The sequence below is a fragment of the Morchella sextelata genome (genome assembly GCF_020137385.1).
Source record: "Morchella sextelata strain SCLS chromosome Unknown scls_9, whole genome shotgun sequence".
In the NCBI taxonomy this organism is placed as follows: domain Eukaryota; kingdom Fungi; phylum Ascomycota; class Pezizomycetes; order Pezizales; family Morchellaceae; genus Morchella; species Morchella sextelata.
In genome coordinates, this window is record NW_025408624.1 from 1,114,594 (window position 1) to 1,129,890 (window position 15,297).

Below are 15,297 nucleotides of genomic sequence, written 5' to 3' on the forward strand. Positions count from 1 at the left end.
ACGGTTCCGTGGAAAGCATCGTTACCAGCAAGTGGGTATCAATATGTTAGTTCGGGCTGTTCCTTCGCGCTAAGAATTGAGTTTTCATATCTATTTGATTGCTCTCATAGTCATTTCAACCCTATAGATCCAGATTAGTTGGTGAAATCAGTCAGGTGGAAAGTAAAGGGGACGGGATGAGAAAAACAAGCAACATACACAAAGAACGTCCCTGCAGACACCGGCATAGCTCTTAGGCACGTCGGTCCCAATCCTTTCCAAAACCCACTCATTCCCTCCTTCTGCCATACCTTCCTGAAACAATCTGTCATGCTCTTATAGATTTTGTCGTCGCCCAACTTATCTGTCTGCATTTTGCTCTTAACCACATCGAGGGGATAGCTCCCCAGCCAAAGTGCCTCTCCAGCAAGCCCACCGTACAGCGCAATTTTCCACGCCGGGATGTCCTCACGTCTGACCTTCCTTGATTCCATATTCATCAAGTACTCGAACGTCAAAAACCAGACACCGTATGCCTGGGCCTCCCTAAGGATTGTGACCATTTCCCCTCTGTAAAGCCCGTGCCTGATGCCCCCAGTAGCAACAAGCTTCTTGATACAGTCCAGTGGGCCATTGTAAAGCCTTGCATCCCCATGTGGCTGGGTCTGAAGGCGAATCCTCACATGTTCAATGGGACCCGAGATGACAGAGTTGGCAAGACCCGCAGCTGCACCGGCAAGGTAGTACTGGCTGTATGTGAGTTCCTTGCGCTGTGGGTGCTTCACGGCATTATACTCGGCAATGCGACGACGAGCTTCGTGAAATGCACCGAATTGGATTGACACGCAAGCACCAATACCGACGAGTGGGGTCAATGTTCCCTTGTAAAAAGCGAGGGCGCCTTCGTTTTTGTAAATTTGGGTAGCAGCATCAAGAGCATTAGAGTATTGACTGGTGGTTTGAAGGCGCACTTTGACAATATCTACAGGGAATGTGAGTCAGTAACTATCTACTAACTGGTATCTGGGAAAAAGTTCCGCACCGAATGGCTGGCCTAAAATTCGCAAGTTAGCAATTGATTGAGCTTAGCTTCTGCCAAAACCTAGAAATTTATGTACGTACCGATCAACACCTGCGCGATACCACCAACAGCGCCGGCGAAAAGATCCTTCAAAGACCTCACAAGGCTTCCTTCATCTTTTTCTTGAACCTCCATGTTTTACCGTACTCTAGAAAGAAAGGAAGAGGCCGAAAGCGGTAGGGAACGAGGGAATGCAGTACGCACAGAGCTTGTTTGGTGGTGTCGGAGCGCAACTTAGCGCACATAGTTTCACCCCAGGATGAGGTAATCGGGTCAACCCCGCCATCGCGTGCTTACTGCTCACCGGGGTTGCGCTAGCTGCGCTTAGACGTTTAATTGCTACACAGCTTGAATGTCAGGACCTTATAATTCGGCAGCAACCAAATGTTTGATTTACATTAATGCTCTTCACGAACCAATAGCGTCGTAGGTTGATCTTTTTCGCTGATAATCATCTACCCAAACAGGGGCTGGTAGCCATGTGTTCGAGTGAGGGAGGATGTCTAACTTGAGGGTGCAACCGAGTACATGCATCCTCCGTTTCCACATTAGCTTTTTTTTAGGGTACAAACGTCTAAACAACCAATAACAGCATTTTTGGAACTGTTTAGCCGGATATACATCAAGCTCTGGGGAGGTTTTTCTTTACTCTCCAAACCCTCAAGCCGTGGCATGATGATAACTCAACTACTCGCGCTGCCGGATTGAAGCCGCTCAGACAGAAAAGGTAATTGATCTGAATAATGCAAAAACGTGAGCTCTTATTGGCTGCCAGATCACTCGCCACAGTTCTTTGAGCGGCTTCAAACCGGCCGCGCGAGTATTACCAAATGTTTACTGTAAGGTTTGATATGCCTATGCTACTATACTAAGCACAAGTACATGTTGGTCCTAGAGTAAATATCATGCAGGCACTCTGGGTAGAACGTTGGAATCTCTTTACAGTCCATACGGTGACAATTAACACTGGATATGTGGGTAAAACTGATACACCGTCAGTAGAATATACCGCCTTATCTCTCTAGACCCGGTGTTACCGCAGCTCTACGTAGTTGTATCCACTCGTTAAAACCTGTCACCTTTTGCTGACTAGGGCGGTAAATGGAGGATATGCCCTGTGAAGTTAGTTATATATATTTTAAATATATTGTCATTCTCTTGCCGAAGAGTCGAGAACAGAATAGCCCAGTTTGATAGAAGCCATACATATACATGTACCTGTGTGCAATGTACGAGCTTCTTCGCACTGTCGGACGCAGCGAGTGATGGTGGCGGTAGACACGGGTATCTGGTCGTATTTCAAGACATTGGCTATGGGTAATAGAACACCCATGTCTTGTAATTTCTACACGATCAAGCTGTAGACGAGACTGTGTAACCAGTGAGGATTAATAATATCTTTCTTTTTGGCAGAAGTTGGGTTTATTGAACTATCAACACAATCCCCCCCAGGTATGTATATTAGCATTATAGCCCCTTTGTATGCCTTATAAGGTTTATTTTCCGCTGGCGGCCGAGATTGGAGACTCTATATCTTAGACAGTGATTCGTTTTCGGAAGCTCCATGAGAAATCGCATGATTTCTTGATTAGTAGTGCTTTGCGTGGTGATAAAGAAAGATTCCCCCTGGGAAAGATCCTGGATGTAGTCTCGTTATATCTTTTTGGGGATGTGTACGGATTTGAAGAGCCGGCCAAACCCTTTACGATAATTAGGATAATAAAACGGAACACCAATGATAGTCAACTGGATATATATGCAATCCCATCAGGTGATAAACAGGTACATACTCCGTGGTTGATTTGTGGCTACGAGGGTATTAGATCTCAGTTCCACTAAAAGGCTTCTAACGCTGTTTCTACTTGTAGGTACGTCTGGTTGAGGATATGGTTGCAATTGTAGTCAGTTCAGGGTACACAACCCTAAACATACATGTAGGTAGGTACATATTTCGGTTATGTACTAGTGGCCTTGGCAGGGTCTACTTCGTGCCTGCATCTTCTTTCAGTGCTAGTGATATCCTTTGCTCCCGCTGTCCGCTTTTGCTTTCTATCTTTCCTGAAATTGTAAATAATTTCCGATAGTTTAAGTATAGTTTGTTCCGGAATATTCCTGACGATCTCTACACCTGTAAGAAGCTAGAATGGCCATAAGGCTGATATTATTAACAGCACATCTGGTTCGAAGAATACCCACTACACACTAAATCTCGCATTTTGTAGACCGCTTTGAGCACGAGGGTATTTCTATGGGGTCTTCGAATGACAATAGCTGACGGAGGCGAAACATTACCCGTATTATTATTTACTCCAGGTAGCTCTTTTCGAACTCGGATTACTCTACTAACCTACTTTATGCACTTGTTAAGGTGGCCGACAAGCCGCGTGGGGGTTGAAACCAAGACTTACCCGGATCATGTCCAGGGAAAGTAAAATCGAGCACCTGGCTCGCCAAGCTTCATCAGCCTCTGTTGGGCTGCCACTTCCCAACAAAGCTTCACACAGGTATTAGAGCCTACAATACCCACAGCACACATTGTGTCAGTAAGGAGATAAACTATGTATAATACTCGGGCGTTCATTAAATGGTCGGATATCGTTGCAACCAAATCCCTACTAAGAATTCCGACCATTTAATAAACGCATGAGTATTCTTTCCCAAAAATATTTTAAGTGTTTATTCTACTCTTTACCCTAATTCATAAACAATTCAACCGTGGTATCGCTCTATCCCTACACCTAAAAAAGAAAGAAATGAAGACTTAAAATGCGCGGTGATCAAGGAATCGGAATGAATTGGACATCTCACGATGCAGAAATCAATCGTGTCATGAAAAAAAGTAGAACTTCCATTAGAAAGTGAGAATTACACCTCCATGAGTTTCGTCTCCGCCACCGTCAGCCGCAGTCCAACTCTAACCCTAATATTTCTCTCCTGATATCAACAACTTATCTACAGTCTCAGGAGCTGGACGATCTTCTTTTCGATGAGTGCCTCGTCGGGGAAAGAAAGAGCCTCTGTAAAATGCGTTAGTATCTAGCCAGAAACGAATATTAAGAAACCATATAATTGGGAATAATTTACCAAGTCCGATGGCGTATGGTGTTGGAACCTCAGCACCAGTGATTCTCTGTTAAAGATTTAGTAAAAATTGGTTTCAGAAACGAGTTAGGATTAGACCTACCTGAGCAGGGGCATCCAAAAAGTCAAACATGTATTCCATGCTCAGCGCCAAAATCTCACTGGAGACACCAAAGCTAGGGAAACCGCTCTCAAGAGCAATGAGGTGATTGGTCTTCTTAACGGACTTGATGATGGTCTCGACATCAAGAGGCTTTACTGAACGTAGGTTGATGACCTCAACCTCAACGTCGTACTTTTTTTTGATGTTCTCCGCAGCTGTGAGTGCCTGGCCGACACAGCGGGACAGTGTCACAATGGTAAGATCTTTCCCAACACGCTCAACTTTTGCTTTTCCAATCTAGAAGTATTATAGTTTTAGTTATGCGCCCAGTCAAACCTAGAATTCTGGATACCTACAGGGAGAACAAAGTCGCTCTTCTGAGCTTCCTCGGACATGGGGAAAGTTTGCCCATATAATAGTCTAAAGGTCGAAGATGGTTAATAATGTATAATTTGGCCACAATTAAGCTTCCTGGGGCTGTACTCGTTCTCAAGAACCATAACTGGATTGGGGTCTCTGATGGCAGCCTTCAACAGACCCTTCGCATCTTCGGCGCTCCATGGGGTGACTACTTTCAAGCCAGGGATGCTTCCGTACCACGCAGAGTAATCCTGGCTGGAGGTTAGCTTGTCCTTCGAATTGTAATATACCTGTGGAACATACCTGCGAGTGCTGGGCGGCGACACCAGAGGCAAACCCGTTGGGGCCACGGAAGGTGATGCTGCAGGGCTGAATACCACCACTCATATAATGGGTTTTGGCTCCAGAGTTGATGATTTGATCAATAGCTTGCATCTATCAGAAATATTAGCATCTATGCCTTATAGATAATAGGGCCTAACTAACAGCAAAATTCCAAGTCATGAATTCAACTACAGGGTTAAGACCAGCAAGTGCAGCTCCAACACCAAGACCGGCGAAACCATGTTCGGTAATTCTGCGCTCAGCAGTTAGTACATAGGTCATGACAGTATGGAAGGCAGACTTACGGAGTGTCAATAACCCGCTTATCGCCAAATCTATCCAACAGGCCTTTGGTAACTTTGTATGCTCCGTTGTACTGCGCAACTTCCTCGCCCATGATGAAAACCTTCTCATCTCTCTCCAACTCCTCAGCTACAATAATTTTATTAGCGATATCTATCTTTCAATGATTTTTGAATTGTTAAAAACGGAAACCTACCAAGGGCTTCATTCAGAGCATCTCTAACAGTGTAGTCTTTAGTACCAGCGCTAGCCATTCCTCTCTGCTGCTGCTGTATTCTAAGAGCTGCTGGAAAAGCCGTTACTCGGGGTACACTGGAGATAGGTTTCCGGACAGCATGACCGGCGATGCGCGATACAAAAGACTTTGCAGGATTGAAAAGCATTTTGGATGGAACGTCCAGGCACGGAGGACAAATTGAGGGAGTTAAAGAGGATGGAGAATGATGGGAGATATTTAGATGTAGAAAGATGGGAGGGAGTGAGAAAGTCTGAGAGGGGAGTAATGGTGGGTTTGATGGACCAGGGCCGGGATTAGGAACTTTTTCGCCTCATACAGACCAGGCTAGACGAAGGACCGGGTCGTTGAATTATTGCAGCTGCACCGCCTCTACTCTAGGGCTTTACTGTTTGTGACTTAAAGTTCCGCTTGGGTGAGTAGAGCTGGGTATTGTGGCTAGATACCACTGGTGACCCCGCTGACAAATGACCTCACTACCCAATCGGAAGACCTATTTCCAACACCAAGGGGCCTTTTCATCCTTCTTCTTCAAGCCGCCTTGTCGCCGCCATCATTACACCAACCCATTCTCACGACATCGTCTTGACGGCCTATGGTTCCGTCGGCTCCACTAATATAATCATCGTAACGACACTTTTCAACGACACTTCCATCAAATTCATCCTGACAGAAGCAGTTCTCCGGTTTTCACATCACGTTAATTCACTCTATCGCCACGCGCAGAGTTGGTACAATTATCCCCCTCCCCCCAATCACGCGGGAAACTTGGGAAATTTCAGAGTCTCCCATCTTTTAGATTTGGAGTTACGTGGGATATATACTTTGGACTCTTGTCATCTATTTGCTTAAGTTTCTCACATCCAACCGCGTCACCTCCGTGTTGAGGGGTTCTCCTTTTTTCCATCTTTGTTGCCAGAACTTTGGCTTTACCCAGAAGAAAGAGAGCATACCCTTCGTGTCAGATCATTATTCTGTTTATTCCCCTCCTGTTTCCTCTGTCTACAGCTCTTTTTTTTTTTTTTTTCATCGGCTGGGTTATTATTTGTTTGGCATTAAAGGTTTCGGATTACTGTGTTTCATTGGTGTCCTGAATCGAAAACATCATCTCAACAAGACAAGGCAAGAAAAAAGAAAAAAAGAAGATTGGCGAGAAAGAAAAGAGTCCTATCCTGTGTAGTTTCGGTTTGTCTTTTTCCAGACCGATTTTCCATCATTTAGTTCTCCCCCTCCTATTTTCCTCGAGTCACTCACACGAAAGTGGTATAATCAACCTCTTTTTCCATTCTCATCAAAAAGAAAAGAAAAAAGTCGCATAGCTCCATTCCTTGCAAATCGTCCATTGTGACGAACGTCACGACCGATTGTCACCATCAACAACAGCAGGGGGAATTTGTGCCTTTTTTTGTTTGTTTAAGTGTTAGGAACTGGAATCGCCATTATGTCTTCATCGGTATTTTTCAAATTTAAATCTCAACAGGAGATGTCGAGAGTTACTTTCGACGGGACCGGAATATCAGTTTTTGAGCTTAAGCGGCAAATCATAACCATTCATCGACTAGGTGATGGAACAGATTTTGATTTGGCGATTAATCACCAAGAAACAGGTGAAGGTATGAATTTTTTTTTTTTTTTTTTTTTTTTGCGCTGATGGACTGATTATTTCCAGCTTATGATTTTTTCTCATGTAACCTGGCTAATTATCTTTGACACTTAGAATATGACGACGATACTACTATCATCCCACGTTCTACACCTATCATTGCCCGTCGCCTGCCTCCGTCTAAACCCGGACGCGGAACTGCGCAGCGATATGTTAGTGGAAAGATGCCCATGAATGCACTTCCTAATGCAGGTCGTCGGGAAAAGAACTTTGGGAATGGGCCTACTGCTGTGAAAAAAGCGGAGCCAGTCTCAAATAATGGTAGTAATTTCCCTGGGCTGAGTAGTGGTGGAGGAACAGGTGATTCTGAGGAAGATAAAATCGCTGCAATGTTTCAGGCTTCGAGCGAGCAATGGAATAAAACCCAGGAGCAGATGGCCAAGTGCGTATATAGTTTTGAATATGATGGATTTTTTATGATTTCTTCGTCATTGCCATGAATACTGACATGCTGCGTAATTGCGCTTTATAGTGCTACCCCAATCCATCGTGGAGGTGGAGGCCAGGGCGGCTTCAAGAAAAACAATGCACCAGCTCCTGCTCACCCGCCACCCAATGGATACATTTGTTATCGTTGTGGCGAGAAAGGTAAGGAATACCAAAAACAAACATATATGTATTTATATATTCACATATCATGGTACTAATGAATGCAGGCCACTGGATCCAGCAATGTCCTACAAACGCTGATCCAACTTTTGATGGTCGTACCCGAATCAAGCGTACGACCGGCATCCCTCGCAGCTTTCTCAAAGCTGTTGAGAAGCCCCTTCCACCATCCGCCGATGATGAAAGCACTACGCCTCATGCTAACACTACCTCTGTCATGGTGAATGCTGATGGAGAGTATGTCGTTGCTCAGCCGGATCAAGCGTCTTGGGAATCCTATCAGAAGAAAGCTGCAACGACTGCAAAGTCTTCCACTCCTGTTGGAAATAAGGAACTACAGGACAGGGGGATTGAATGTCTAATGTGCCATAAACTTATTCGTGGTGCTTCCAAGACTCCTTGCTGCGGAAAAGTGTATTGCGAGGAATGTATTCAGACCGCTTTGTTGGAATCGGATTTTATTTGTCCGAATTGTGAGGCCAAGGATATTCTCTTGGACTCCTTGGTGGTTGATAACGAAACAAGGAGTAAGGTCGAAGAGTATTTGAAGGGAAAGGAGATCAAGGATAGGGAGAAATCAATGAGTCCTTCTGTAACCCCCGGGCTTACTGTAAAGGCCAGAGATGGTCCGAATTTGGCTACGAATGGGAAAAGTCCGCTGTCTTCCACTGTTTCATCTGTCAGTTCGTCATCTACTTCTAGGAAAAGACCTGCCGAGGATGAGCTTGGACCTCAGGTCCCTCGCGGGCCTGCCGCTATGAGAAACCCTCCCCAATATCAACAGCCTCCTATTCAACAACAACACCAGCCTATCCCTAGTAGTGTGTATGGTGGCAATGGTCAGATGTTTAATGTGCCACAGCAAGGGCCGCAAGCGCAGCAACAGCCGTTTCACCAACAGTTTCCTCAACAGAACCAACATCAGAATACACCACCCCCGCAGCAACAGCAGCAACATCAACATCATCAACATCAACATCAACACCAGCAGATTCAGCACCAACAGCAAGCACCGCAGCAGCAACAGCAGCAGCAATACCATAATGGGTATAACCAGTATCAGCCCGGTATGAACGGCATGGATAATATGAACGGCGGGATGCATGGTATGGACGGTACCTATTACAATGGTAATAACAGTAATCAATATTTGCCAAATGCCCCGAACGGCATGATGGGCATGAATGGAATGAACGGTATGAACGGTATGAACGGCGGGATGGATGGCATGGGCGTTGGGAACATGAGAATGGGCATGAACGGAATGAATGGCATGGGAGGAGGATACATGAATCCCGGCATGAATCAAGGAGGTATGGGTATGGGTATGGGTCCCGGTATGGGCATGAACGGGATGGGCAGGGCGTTGAGCGGAGGTCCAAGACCGATGGGCCCGAACGGAAACAACCAGATAATGAACCCATATATGATTCAGCAGTACCAACAGCAACAACAAGAGGCGGCACGGGTAGCCAAGTTTGGATACTTTCCAAACCAGCAGAAAACCGTATTCAGCGAGCCGTTTCCAAGCGAGGAGGACAGCCCATACATGAGGAAACCAGTAAACCCGCACCGACACCAAAGGCCTAAAAGAATCCGGCCAAGTGACTTCAAAGCATTGGGTGAATAGGATATATATATATCTATAACATTCTTTTCTTTAATCGCTTCTCTCTCAAATCTATCTTATCGTTCTTTTCGTTTCGTGGATTTGGGGGCTAGCTTTTCTTGTCATGTTACTTATGCCTTTATAGCTCTGTGACATTTTAAAAAAAATACGTCCCTGTGTATAGAATAGAGGATGCATTTCACCCTCACAAAAGACGGGATGAAACCCCATTTAAATGTTACCGTGAGGGGATGCATGGTTTCTTTTCTTTTTTTCCTGCCGCTCTTTCTCTTTCCTTTCTGTACTCTTTCCACCCTCGTTGGTGTTGCTTTGTTTTGACGGGTTTGAATGTTGGCCACTCCTGCTGTAAGGAAAGTTGTATGAATGGGATCGTATTGGGAAATGGCTTACGGGAGGCGAAACGGTGGTGGGCGGAGTATAGGCGCGAGAATTATTTCCGTTTTTTTCCCTCTCTTTTTCCTCTTTCAAATAAGCTTGATCAAAAGCTCGACTACTTGATAAGTTATTGTGTATTTTCTTTACTCCAGGTCTAAAATAAAATAAATGTTTAAAATCGACTTGGCTCTTGATAGAATCAATGCTCTGGTCACCCAGAAATACAGTCAATTGAGGAATCTTTCCCAACGTACCAGACCAGCAAGAGCTCTATTTATTACGAATAGATATATGAAACTAGACGAACGCGTACGTAAAACCCTCTCAAAATCACGTAAATACGTAGCCTTGAGTCGTCTATCCCCATTGATTCCGTTTGGCATGTTTATCTGGCGTACATGTATTTATGTCTGTACAGCCGCATTCGAAAAGTTTTGGCACCTTCGGGCTAAACTCACGAGGTAGTCCTTTCTACTTTTGCAATTCTAATATTCGAGACCGTTATCAGAGAGCTGCAATGTCTCTATTGCGGTCATACCTGTCAATAAGTTGAGTATACGCGAGTGCCATGGTTATTGGTGGGCTACAATTCATGAACGACTCAATATAGTAGGGTGCCAGTACTTTTCGAATGCGGCTGTACATGTTGTCAGGTAAAAGCTATCACTATTAGCCTTTCTGTTTACCTATATTTAGAGCCAGTAGTTTGCGGGCTTGAATGCTAGCCTTATGAAGTGGTTATCGTCCGTACCACATATGTATATTAGGGGCCGTGAGTTACTACGAGAACTTTTGCTCGACCCCCCAAATCAATGACCCTATTCCATCTCCCCAGATAGTAAGAGAACCCCTCACCTATCACCCAGTTGTACCCCTTTAATCAATGTGTCAGGGTCCCCGACGTTTTATTTGAGTGAGCCGTTGCCATATAGGGTTAGGGTTTCTGCTCTGACAAATCAGAATTCAAAATTATTACAGAAAATTATTAGTCACAAACAATCACTCGTTCAGTTATTAAAATTGTAAGTTTTATTTTTGTTTTTAATAGCACTATACATTTCCTGTGAATCTGGTTATTACGCACGGAGAGCTCTCGGGAACAATGCTTTTAAGAGATTTAAGTACGTATTACTCGCTCTCCTCCATAAGAACCTAAAAATGTAGGTGTCTACTTATGACAGAGATAATTTGTGTGGGGTCACGAAAATTCCCCATACAAAGTATCACTGTCTCCGGCACCTGTATTTTCAGGTTCTTATGGAGGAGAGCGAGTAATACGTACGTGTACTACTGTAGCGAACACTGTGGTTGGTACGTATACGTCTTGGCTAACTGTCAGTTTATATTTACGGTACATACAGGACCGATTTGGTACTGGTAAGCAATTTCTTGCTAGGGTATACTTACGGTTTTCTAGTGATATCGGAGTTCTCTAGTATAGACATACCCTAGTGTAGTCCACGAGCCGGACTGGCTCAAGCCTGTCCAAGCCCAACCCTTCACGAGCCGGGCCGGCTCGAGCCCATAGGCCGGCTCAGCTTGAGCCGGCTTGTGAAGTCGTTTTTTCATACTGGCATGAACGGGAAGTTTGTAGTGGCCATTGGAGGGTACTAAAACACAGTTGGAAGTTGCGGAGTTCATACATCTCGTTATATATTCATGAAAAATGGACTCATTCACCAAGACTGATTCCTTTTGGCTCGAGCCAGGCTCAAGCCCTCGAGCTTTTAACATGCAAGCCGAGCCCAAGCACTGATATCACAAGCCGGTCAGGCTTGAGCGGCTCGTGGACCACACTAACATACCCCTACCTATGGGATATCAAGCTTTTTCGTTTCTTACTATTACTGACATCTCAAGTTATGGTACAGAGGTTTTGCTGACCTGACATCGTACTATACATGTAATTAAGGGACAAAAATCGCCTGCTGGCAGCTGAGGTACCAATCACAGTGCTCGCTACAGTACTACTAAACCCATTCAAGCCTAATACAATAAGAGAAAGCTAGTACAAGAAATACTTCTAAATGTTAATACATGTACTACATGTATCTACATCATCGGCTTCATTTCGTAGAACAACACAAGTATAATATATCAAACGGTGCTAATAAATTAGTTCATAGCATCTGGAAGGTTATATTCACGAATGAATCTATCAATCAATCAATTGGTTGCAATCTTCTGTACAAAATAAATGAATTGCTTTATTAAATACAAGTGCAGTGCGGCCTCCGGCCGCACTATATAATACGCATGTAGTGAGTAAATGAATCGATTGAGGATTTGTCCATTTAGTGCATGGAGGTTGATTTGTTCTGTCTGTCTTATAATTACCACATTCGCTAAACCTTCGAAGTGAAATGGTGCTGTCCAATCTATTTACGTTCAGCTCATGCTATTACTGGTCCGAATTGTTAAAACCTCTGGCATGAGCACATGTACTTAGCTAATATATATTAGTCCTTCTTTCTCAACAAAGGGCTCACGATCGGGATCGGGTACCGCTACGCGGCACACCGACCCCTCCTCGCTCGCACGAGTTCGAATTCTAGGTTAATGCGTAGTTCACAAAGAGATAGTTTTACCCCTTCTGAAGATATATCTGGGAGTTCAAAGTTGATATATGATAATACCCACAATTCTGTCAGCTTGCGCTTTCGATGTCGACTCCCTTCGATCCCTTCCCAGATCAAAAGCAGTTCTTTGTCTATATGTGCCTCTATCTAGGCTGTTGTGACCAATAGAAATGCTTCGTGATTACAATGAGGAAGCTTATACTATTTAGACTTGTACGAACGTACTTCCAGCACTTATTTACAGTTCGAACGTTATGTCCGAGTGAGTTTTCGTGATAGAGATGCTATGTTACTTAAATCAATTGGATACACTTTGACTCAGTTATACATGTATCCCTTTGTGGTGTAGTTGGTATCACACCCGGCTGTAATTGCTTGCTTACCGGTTGGTCACCAGTTCGACTCTGGTCGAAGGGAGTCATCTCTTGTTTCTTTTAGCTATACCATGTTTGGTTAGAAGAACGCATTGCTGGGTGACAAAAGTAACCGTGATTTTACATTGCAACCAGATTTTGTATGGGAATGCGTCTTGAAACAAGTATAACTCCACAACCATAATAGATATGAAATAAAGGATTGTATAATCAGAAAGCCTTAGATTGATAGAACCTATCCCTTGGGTATGAATCTCGAGAACCGACTTTGGGAGTTGGTCGATTTGGGCAATTTTTGCTGGTTGCTACGCAAAATCACGGTTACTTTTGTCACCCGGCAATCCCATACAAAGTACGTAAATCGAACCTCGAAATTTTGAAGGGATGATCTCTACATCGTACGTATGGGGTTGTTTTATGCAACAAGAAAAAAATACATATTATATCTGTGATAGATATTTTGTCAGATATGTATGTAGAGTATAGAACTGTGGCGAGTAATCTGGCAGGCAATAAGAGCTCACCTTTTTGCAAACTTTAGACCAATACCAATTGCCTTTTTTGTCTGGGCGGCCGCGGCTTCAATCCGACGTTGTAGACGCAATCCCGGGAATATGGCTAATTTTACCTAAATTCAAAAAGTAATAAAAGAAAATTCTTGAGAATAGGCACTGTTCTTATAGGAATATGGAGAGCTGTTCTTAACTTTCAGGAGTGACCAATAACTACTACTATTTTGGAGGAGTTGGTCGTACCCCATACTCCCCAGGAGTGCGTCTACATACACGCACGCACAGCGGCAGGTAACAAGCGACGGAACGCCCTGAGGTACAGTTATACCTGCAAACACCGTATGTTGGTGGCGTTTTACCTAAAACAGGTATCACTGTGTCTCAGGGCGTTCCATCATTTATTACCTACCGCTGTACGTATGCGGTAGCAAGTAGAGTACATTCATGTATCGATGACTGCATTTATTTCTACTCTATTCTCGTTTTGGATGTGCATGATCCTCTTTGCATGCATGTATATGCGTACCTTTCCTTTACAGGAACAGCATTATGATATCGTTGAAGACTACACGTAGTTTACGAAAATGACTACCACAACATCCCAAAGTAAAAGCATTTGTACTATGCCTATTGCGCTAGCAGTAAAGTATTGAGTAAGGAAAAAAAAAAAAAGGACAAGACAGCCATTCATTCATTATGTAGTTTGTTAGGTTTGCACAACACAAAATAAATTTTCCATTACTCCTTAGCAATGAGTGCCTCGTTCTCCTGTTGAGCCTTGATGAAGGCCTCCTTGAACAGGTTTGCGTCTGGAGAGAGGAAAGCAGTTAGTATCGAGTTTCTTTGAGAAATGGTAACGGATCTAGAGAGAGGTAGGACTTGCTTTCAATGTTGGCAAAACGGATGGCTAGAGTCTGTGCCTCTGGTTCACCCTCGCTTACGTCGGCGGAGGTGTTCCATACCCAACTTCTGTCGCTGCCAACATTTGGAGAGAGCTTCATGTCGGGAACGACTGTGAAGAGTTATATTAGTCTCTATTTTAGAACTAATTTCCCACCTCATTTGGGTGCAGAAATGAGGACAGTGCAAACTTACTATAGTGGTTGGCGCAAACCTTAAGAGTCTTATCTCTTCGCATAACGAGCCTGGTCTTACCGTTCTCCTTGTGCTTGAGGAGTCTCACGTCACCAGTACCACGCTCCTTCCACTCACGAGATTCCTTGTCGAACTTGAACAACTTGGCGCGCCTGAACAAAGCCTTGTTAGCCTATAAAACTGGAGTTTTCCCCATGATTTGCTGCTAAAGGATCCACAAGAAGGATGGAAGTAGCGATAGCTTAATCGCAGCGGCAAAGACTTACATCTTGAATGCCTGCTCCTCAGACTCTTCGTTGGTCTTGACATCGATCTTCTCGAGGCTGACTAGAGGCTCAAAGTGGACATCCGGTGATTCAGGTGCTTCTTCCTAAAAAGCGGCACATTCACTATGTCAGCACAGTAGATTTTAACTAGACCCTAACTACTAGTAGGTGTTGTTGACTAGTCAGGTACAACCACCACCAAAAATATCACAATAAGAACGAACCTCGCCAACAGCGCCAGCAGAACCAGAAGCTTCCTTTGAAGCCTTGGGCTCTTCATCGTCATCTTTTTCCTCTCTCTTTGGCTTTGGTCCTCCACCGCCAAACATGGCGAAGACATTATCAGAGGTAACAGACTTCTTGGGCTCTTCTGTTTTCACTTCAGTGGCGGCAACGGGGGTCTCGACGGCTTTCTCCTCCTGGGCCGCAGGGGTAGTTTCGACAGTGTCAGTCATGGTAGCAGTAATAGAGAGGGTTCGTCTAGCTTTCAGGAAGAAATATTCTGGGGGAAATAGAGGTAGTGTTTGACCTTAACACTGGCGAAGGTAGTAAACACAACGATGTAAGGGGTGATGTGTGGATGAGATGTGTGGATGGGTGGGATGGAGGGGCGAGGGTGGGAGTTGCATCAAGAGAGGGGAATGATGGTGGGGTTGACCAACGGCACAACAGGCCTAGGGCTTGGCAGTCAGTCAGTCATGCATCACGCATAGGACTTTTTTATTATG

The 15,297-nt window shown here is 44.4% G+C and overlaps 4 protein-coding genes across 4 annotated transcripts; 1 reads left to right on the forward strand and 3 right to left on the reverse strand.

Moving 5' to 3' along the window:
- Positions 1–90: 90 nt before the first annotated feature.
- H6S33_012972 (uncharacterized protein) lies at positions 91–1,195 on the reverse strand (the record flags this gene model as incomplete). The annotated part of the gene is made up of 4 exons (XM_044844330.1): positions 91–121; positions 199–961; positions 1,022–1,033; positions 1,102–1,195. 4 exons carry the CDS (start codon positions 1,193–1,195, stop codon positions 91–93), a joined length of 900 nt encoding a protein of 299 aa, XP_044694681.1.
- A 2,817-nt stretch (positions 1,196–4,012) lies between these two features.
- On the reverse strand, positions 4,013–5,614 carry H6S33_012973 (uncharacterized protein; the record flags this gene model as incomplete). The annotated part of the gene is made up of 9 exons (XM_044844331.1): positions 4,013–4,077; positions 4,145–4,190; positions 4,245–4,541; positions 4,601–4,664; positions 4,728–4,855; positions 4,908–5,039; positions 5,091–5,181; positions 5,234–5,360; positions 5,428–5,614. The coding sequence occupies 9 exons, from the start codon at positions 5,612–5,614 to the stop codon at positions 4,013–4,015; spliced, it is 1,137 nt and encodes a 378-aa protein (XP_044694682.1).
- Positions 5,615–6,907: 1,293 nt separating this feature from the next.
- H6S33_012974 (uncharacterized protein) lies at positions 6,908–9,368 on the forward strand (the record flags this gene model as incomplete). The annotated part of the gene is made up of 5 exons (XM_044844332.1): positions 6,908–7,079; positions 7,184–7,511; positions 7,602–7,717; positions 7,786–9,075; positions 9,211–9,368. 5 exons carry the CDS (start codon positions 6,908–6,910, stop codon positions 9,366–9,368), a joined length of 2,064 nt encoding a protein of 687 aa, XP_044694683.1.
- Positions 9,369–13,946: 4,578 nt separating this feature from the next.
- H6S33_012975 (uncharacterized protein) lies at positions 13,947–15,024 on the reverse strand (the record flags this gene model as incomplete). The annotated part of the gene is made up of 5 exons (XM_044844333.1): positions 13,947–14,017; positions 14,092–14,220; positions 14,304–14,455; positions 14,570–14,673; positions 14,794–15,024. 5 exons carry the CDS (start codon positions 15,022–15,024, stop codon positions 13,947–13,949), a joined length of 687 nt encoding a protein of 228 aa, XP_044694684.1.
- Positions 15,025–15,297: the final 273 nt, after the last annotated feature.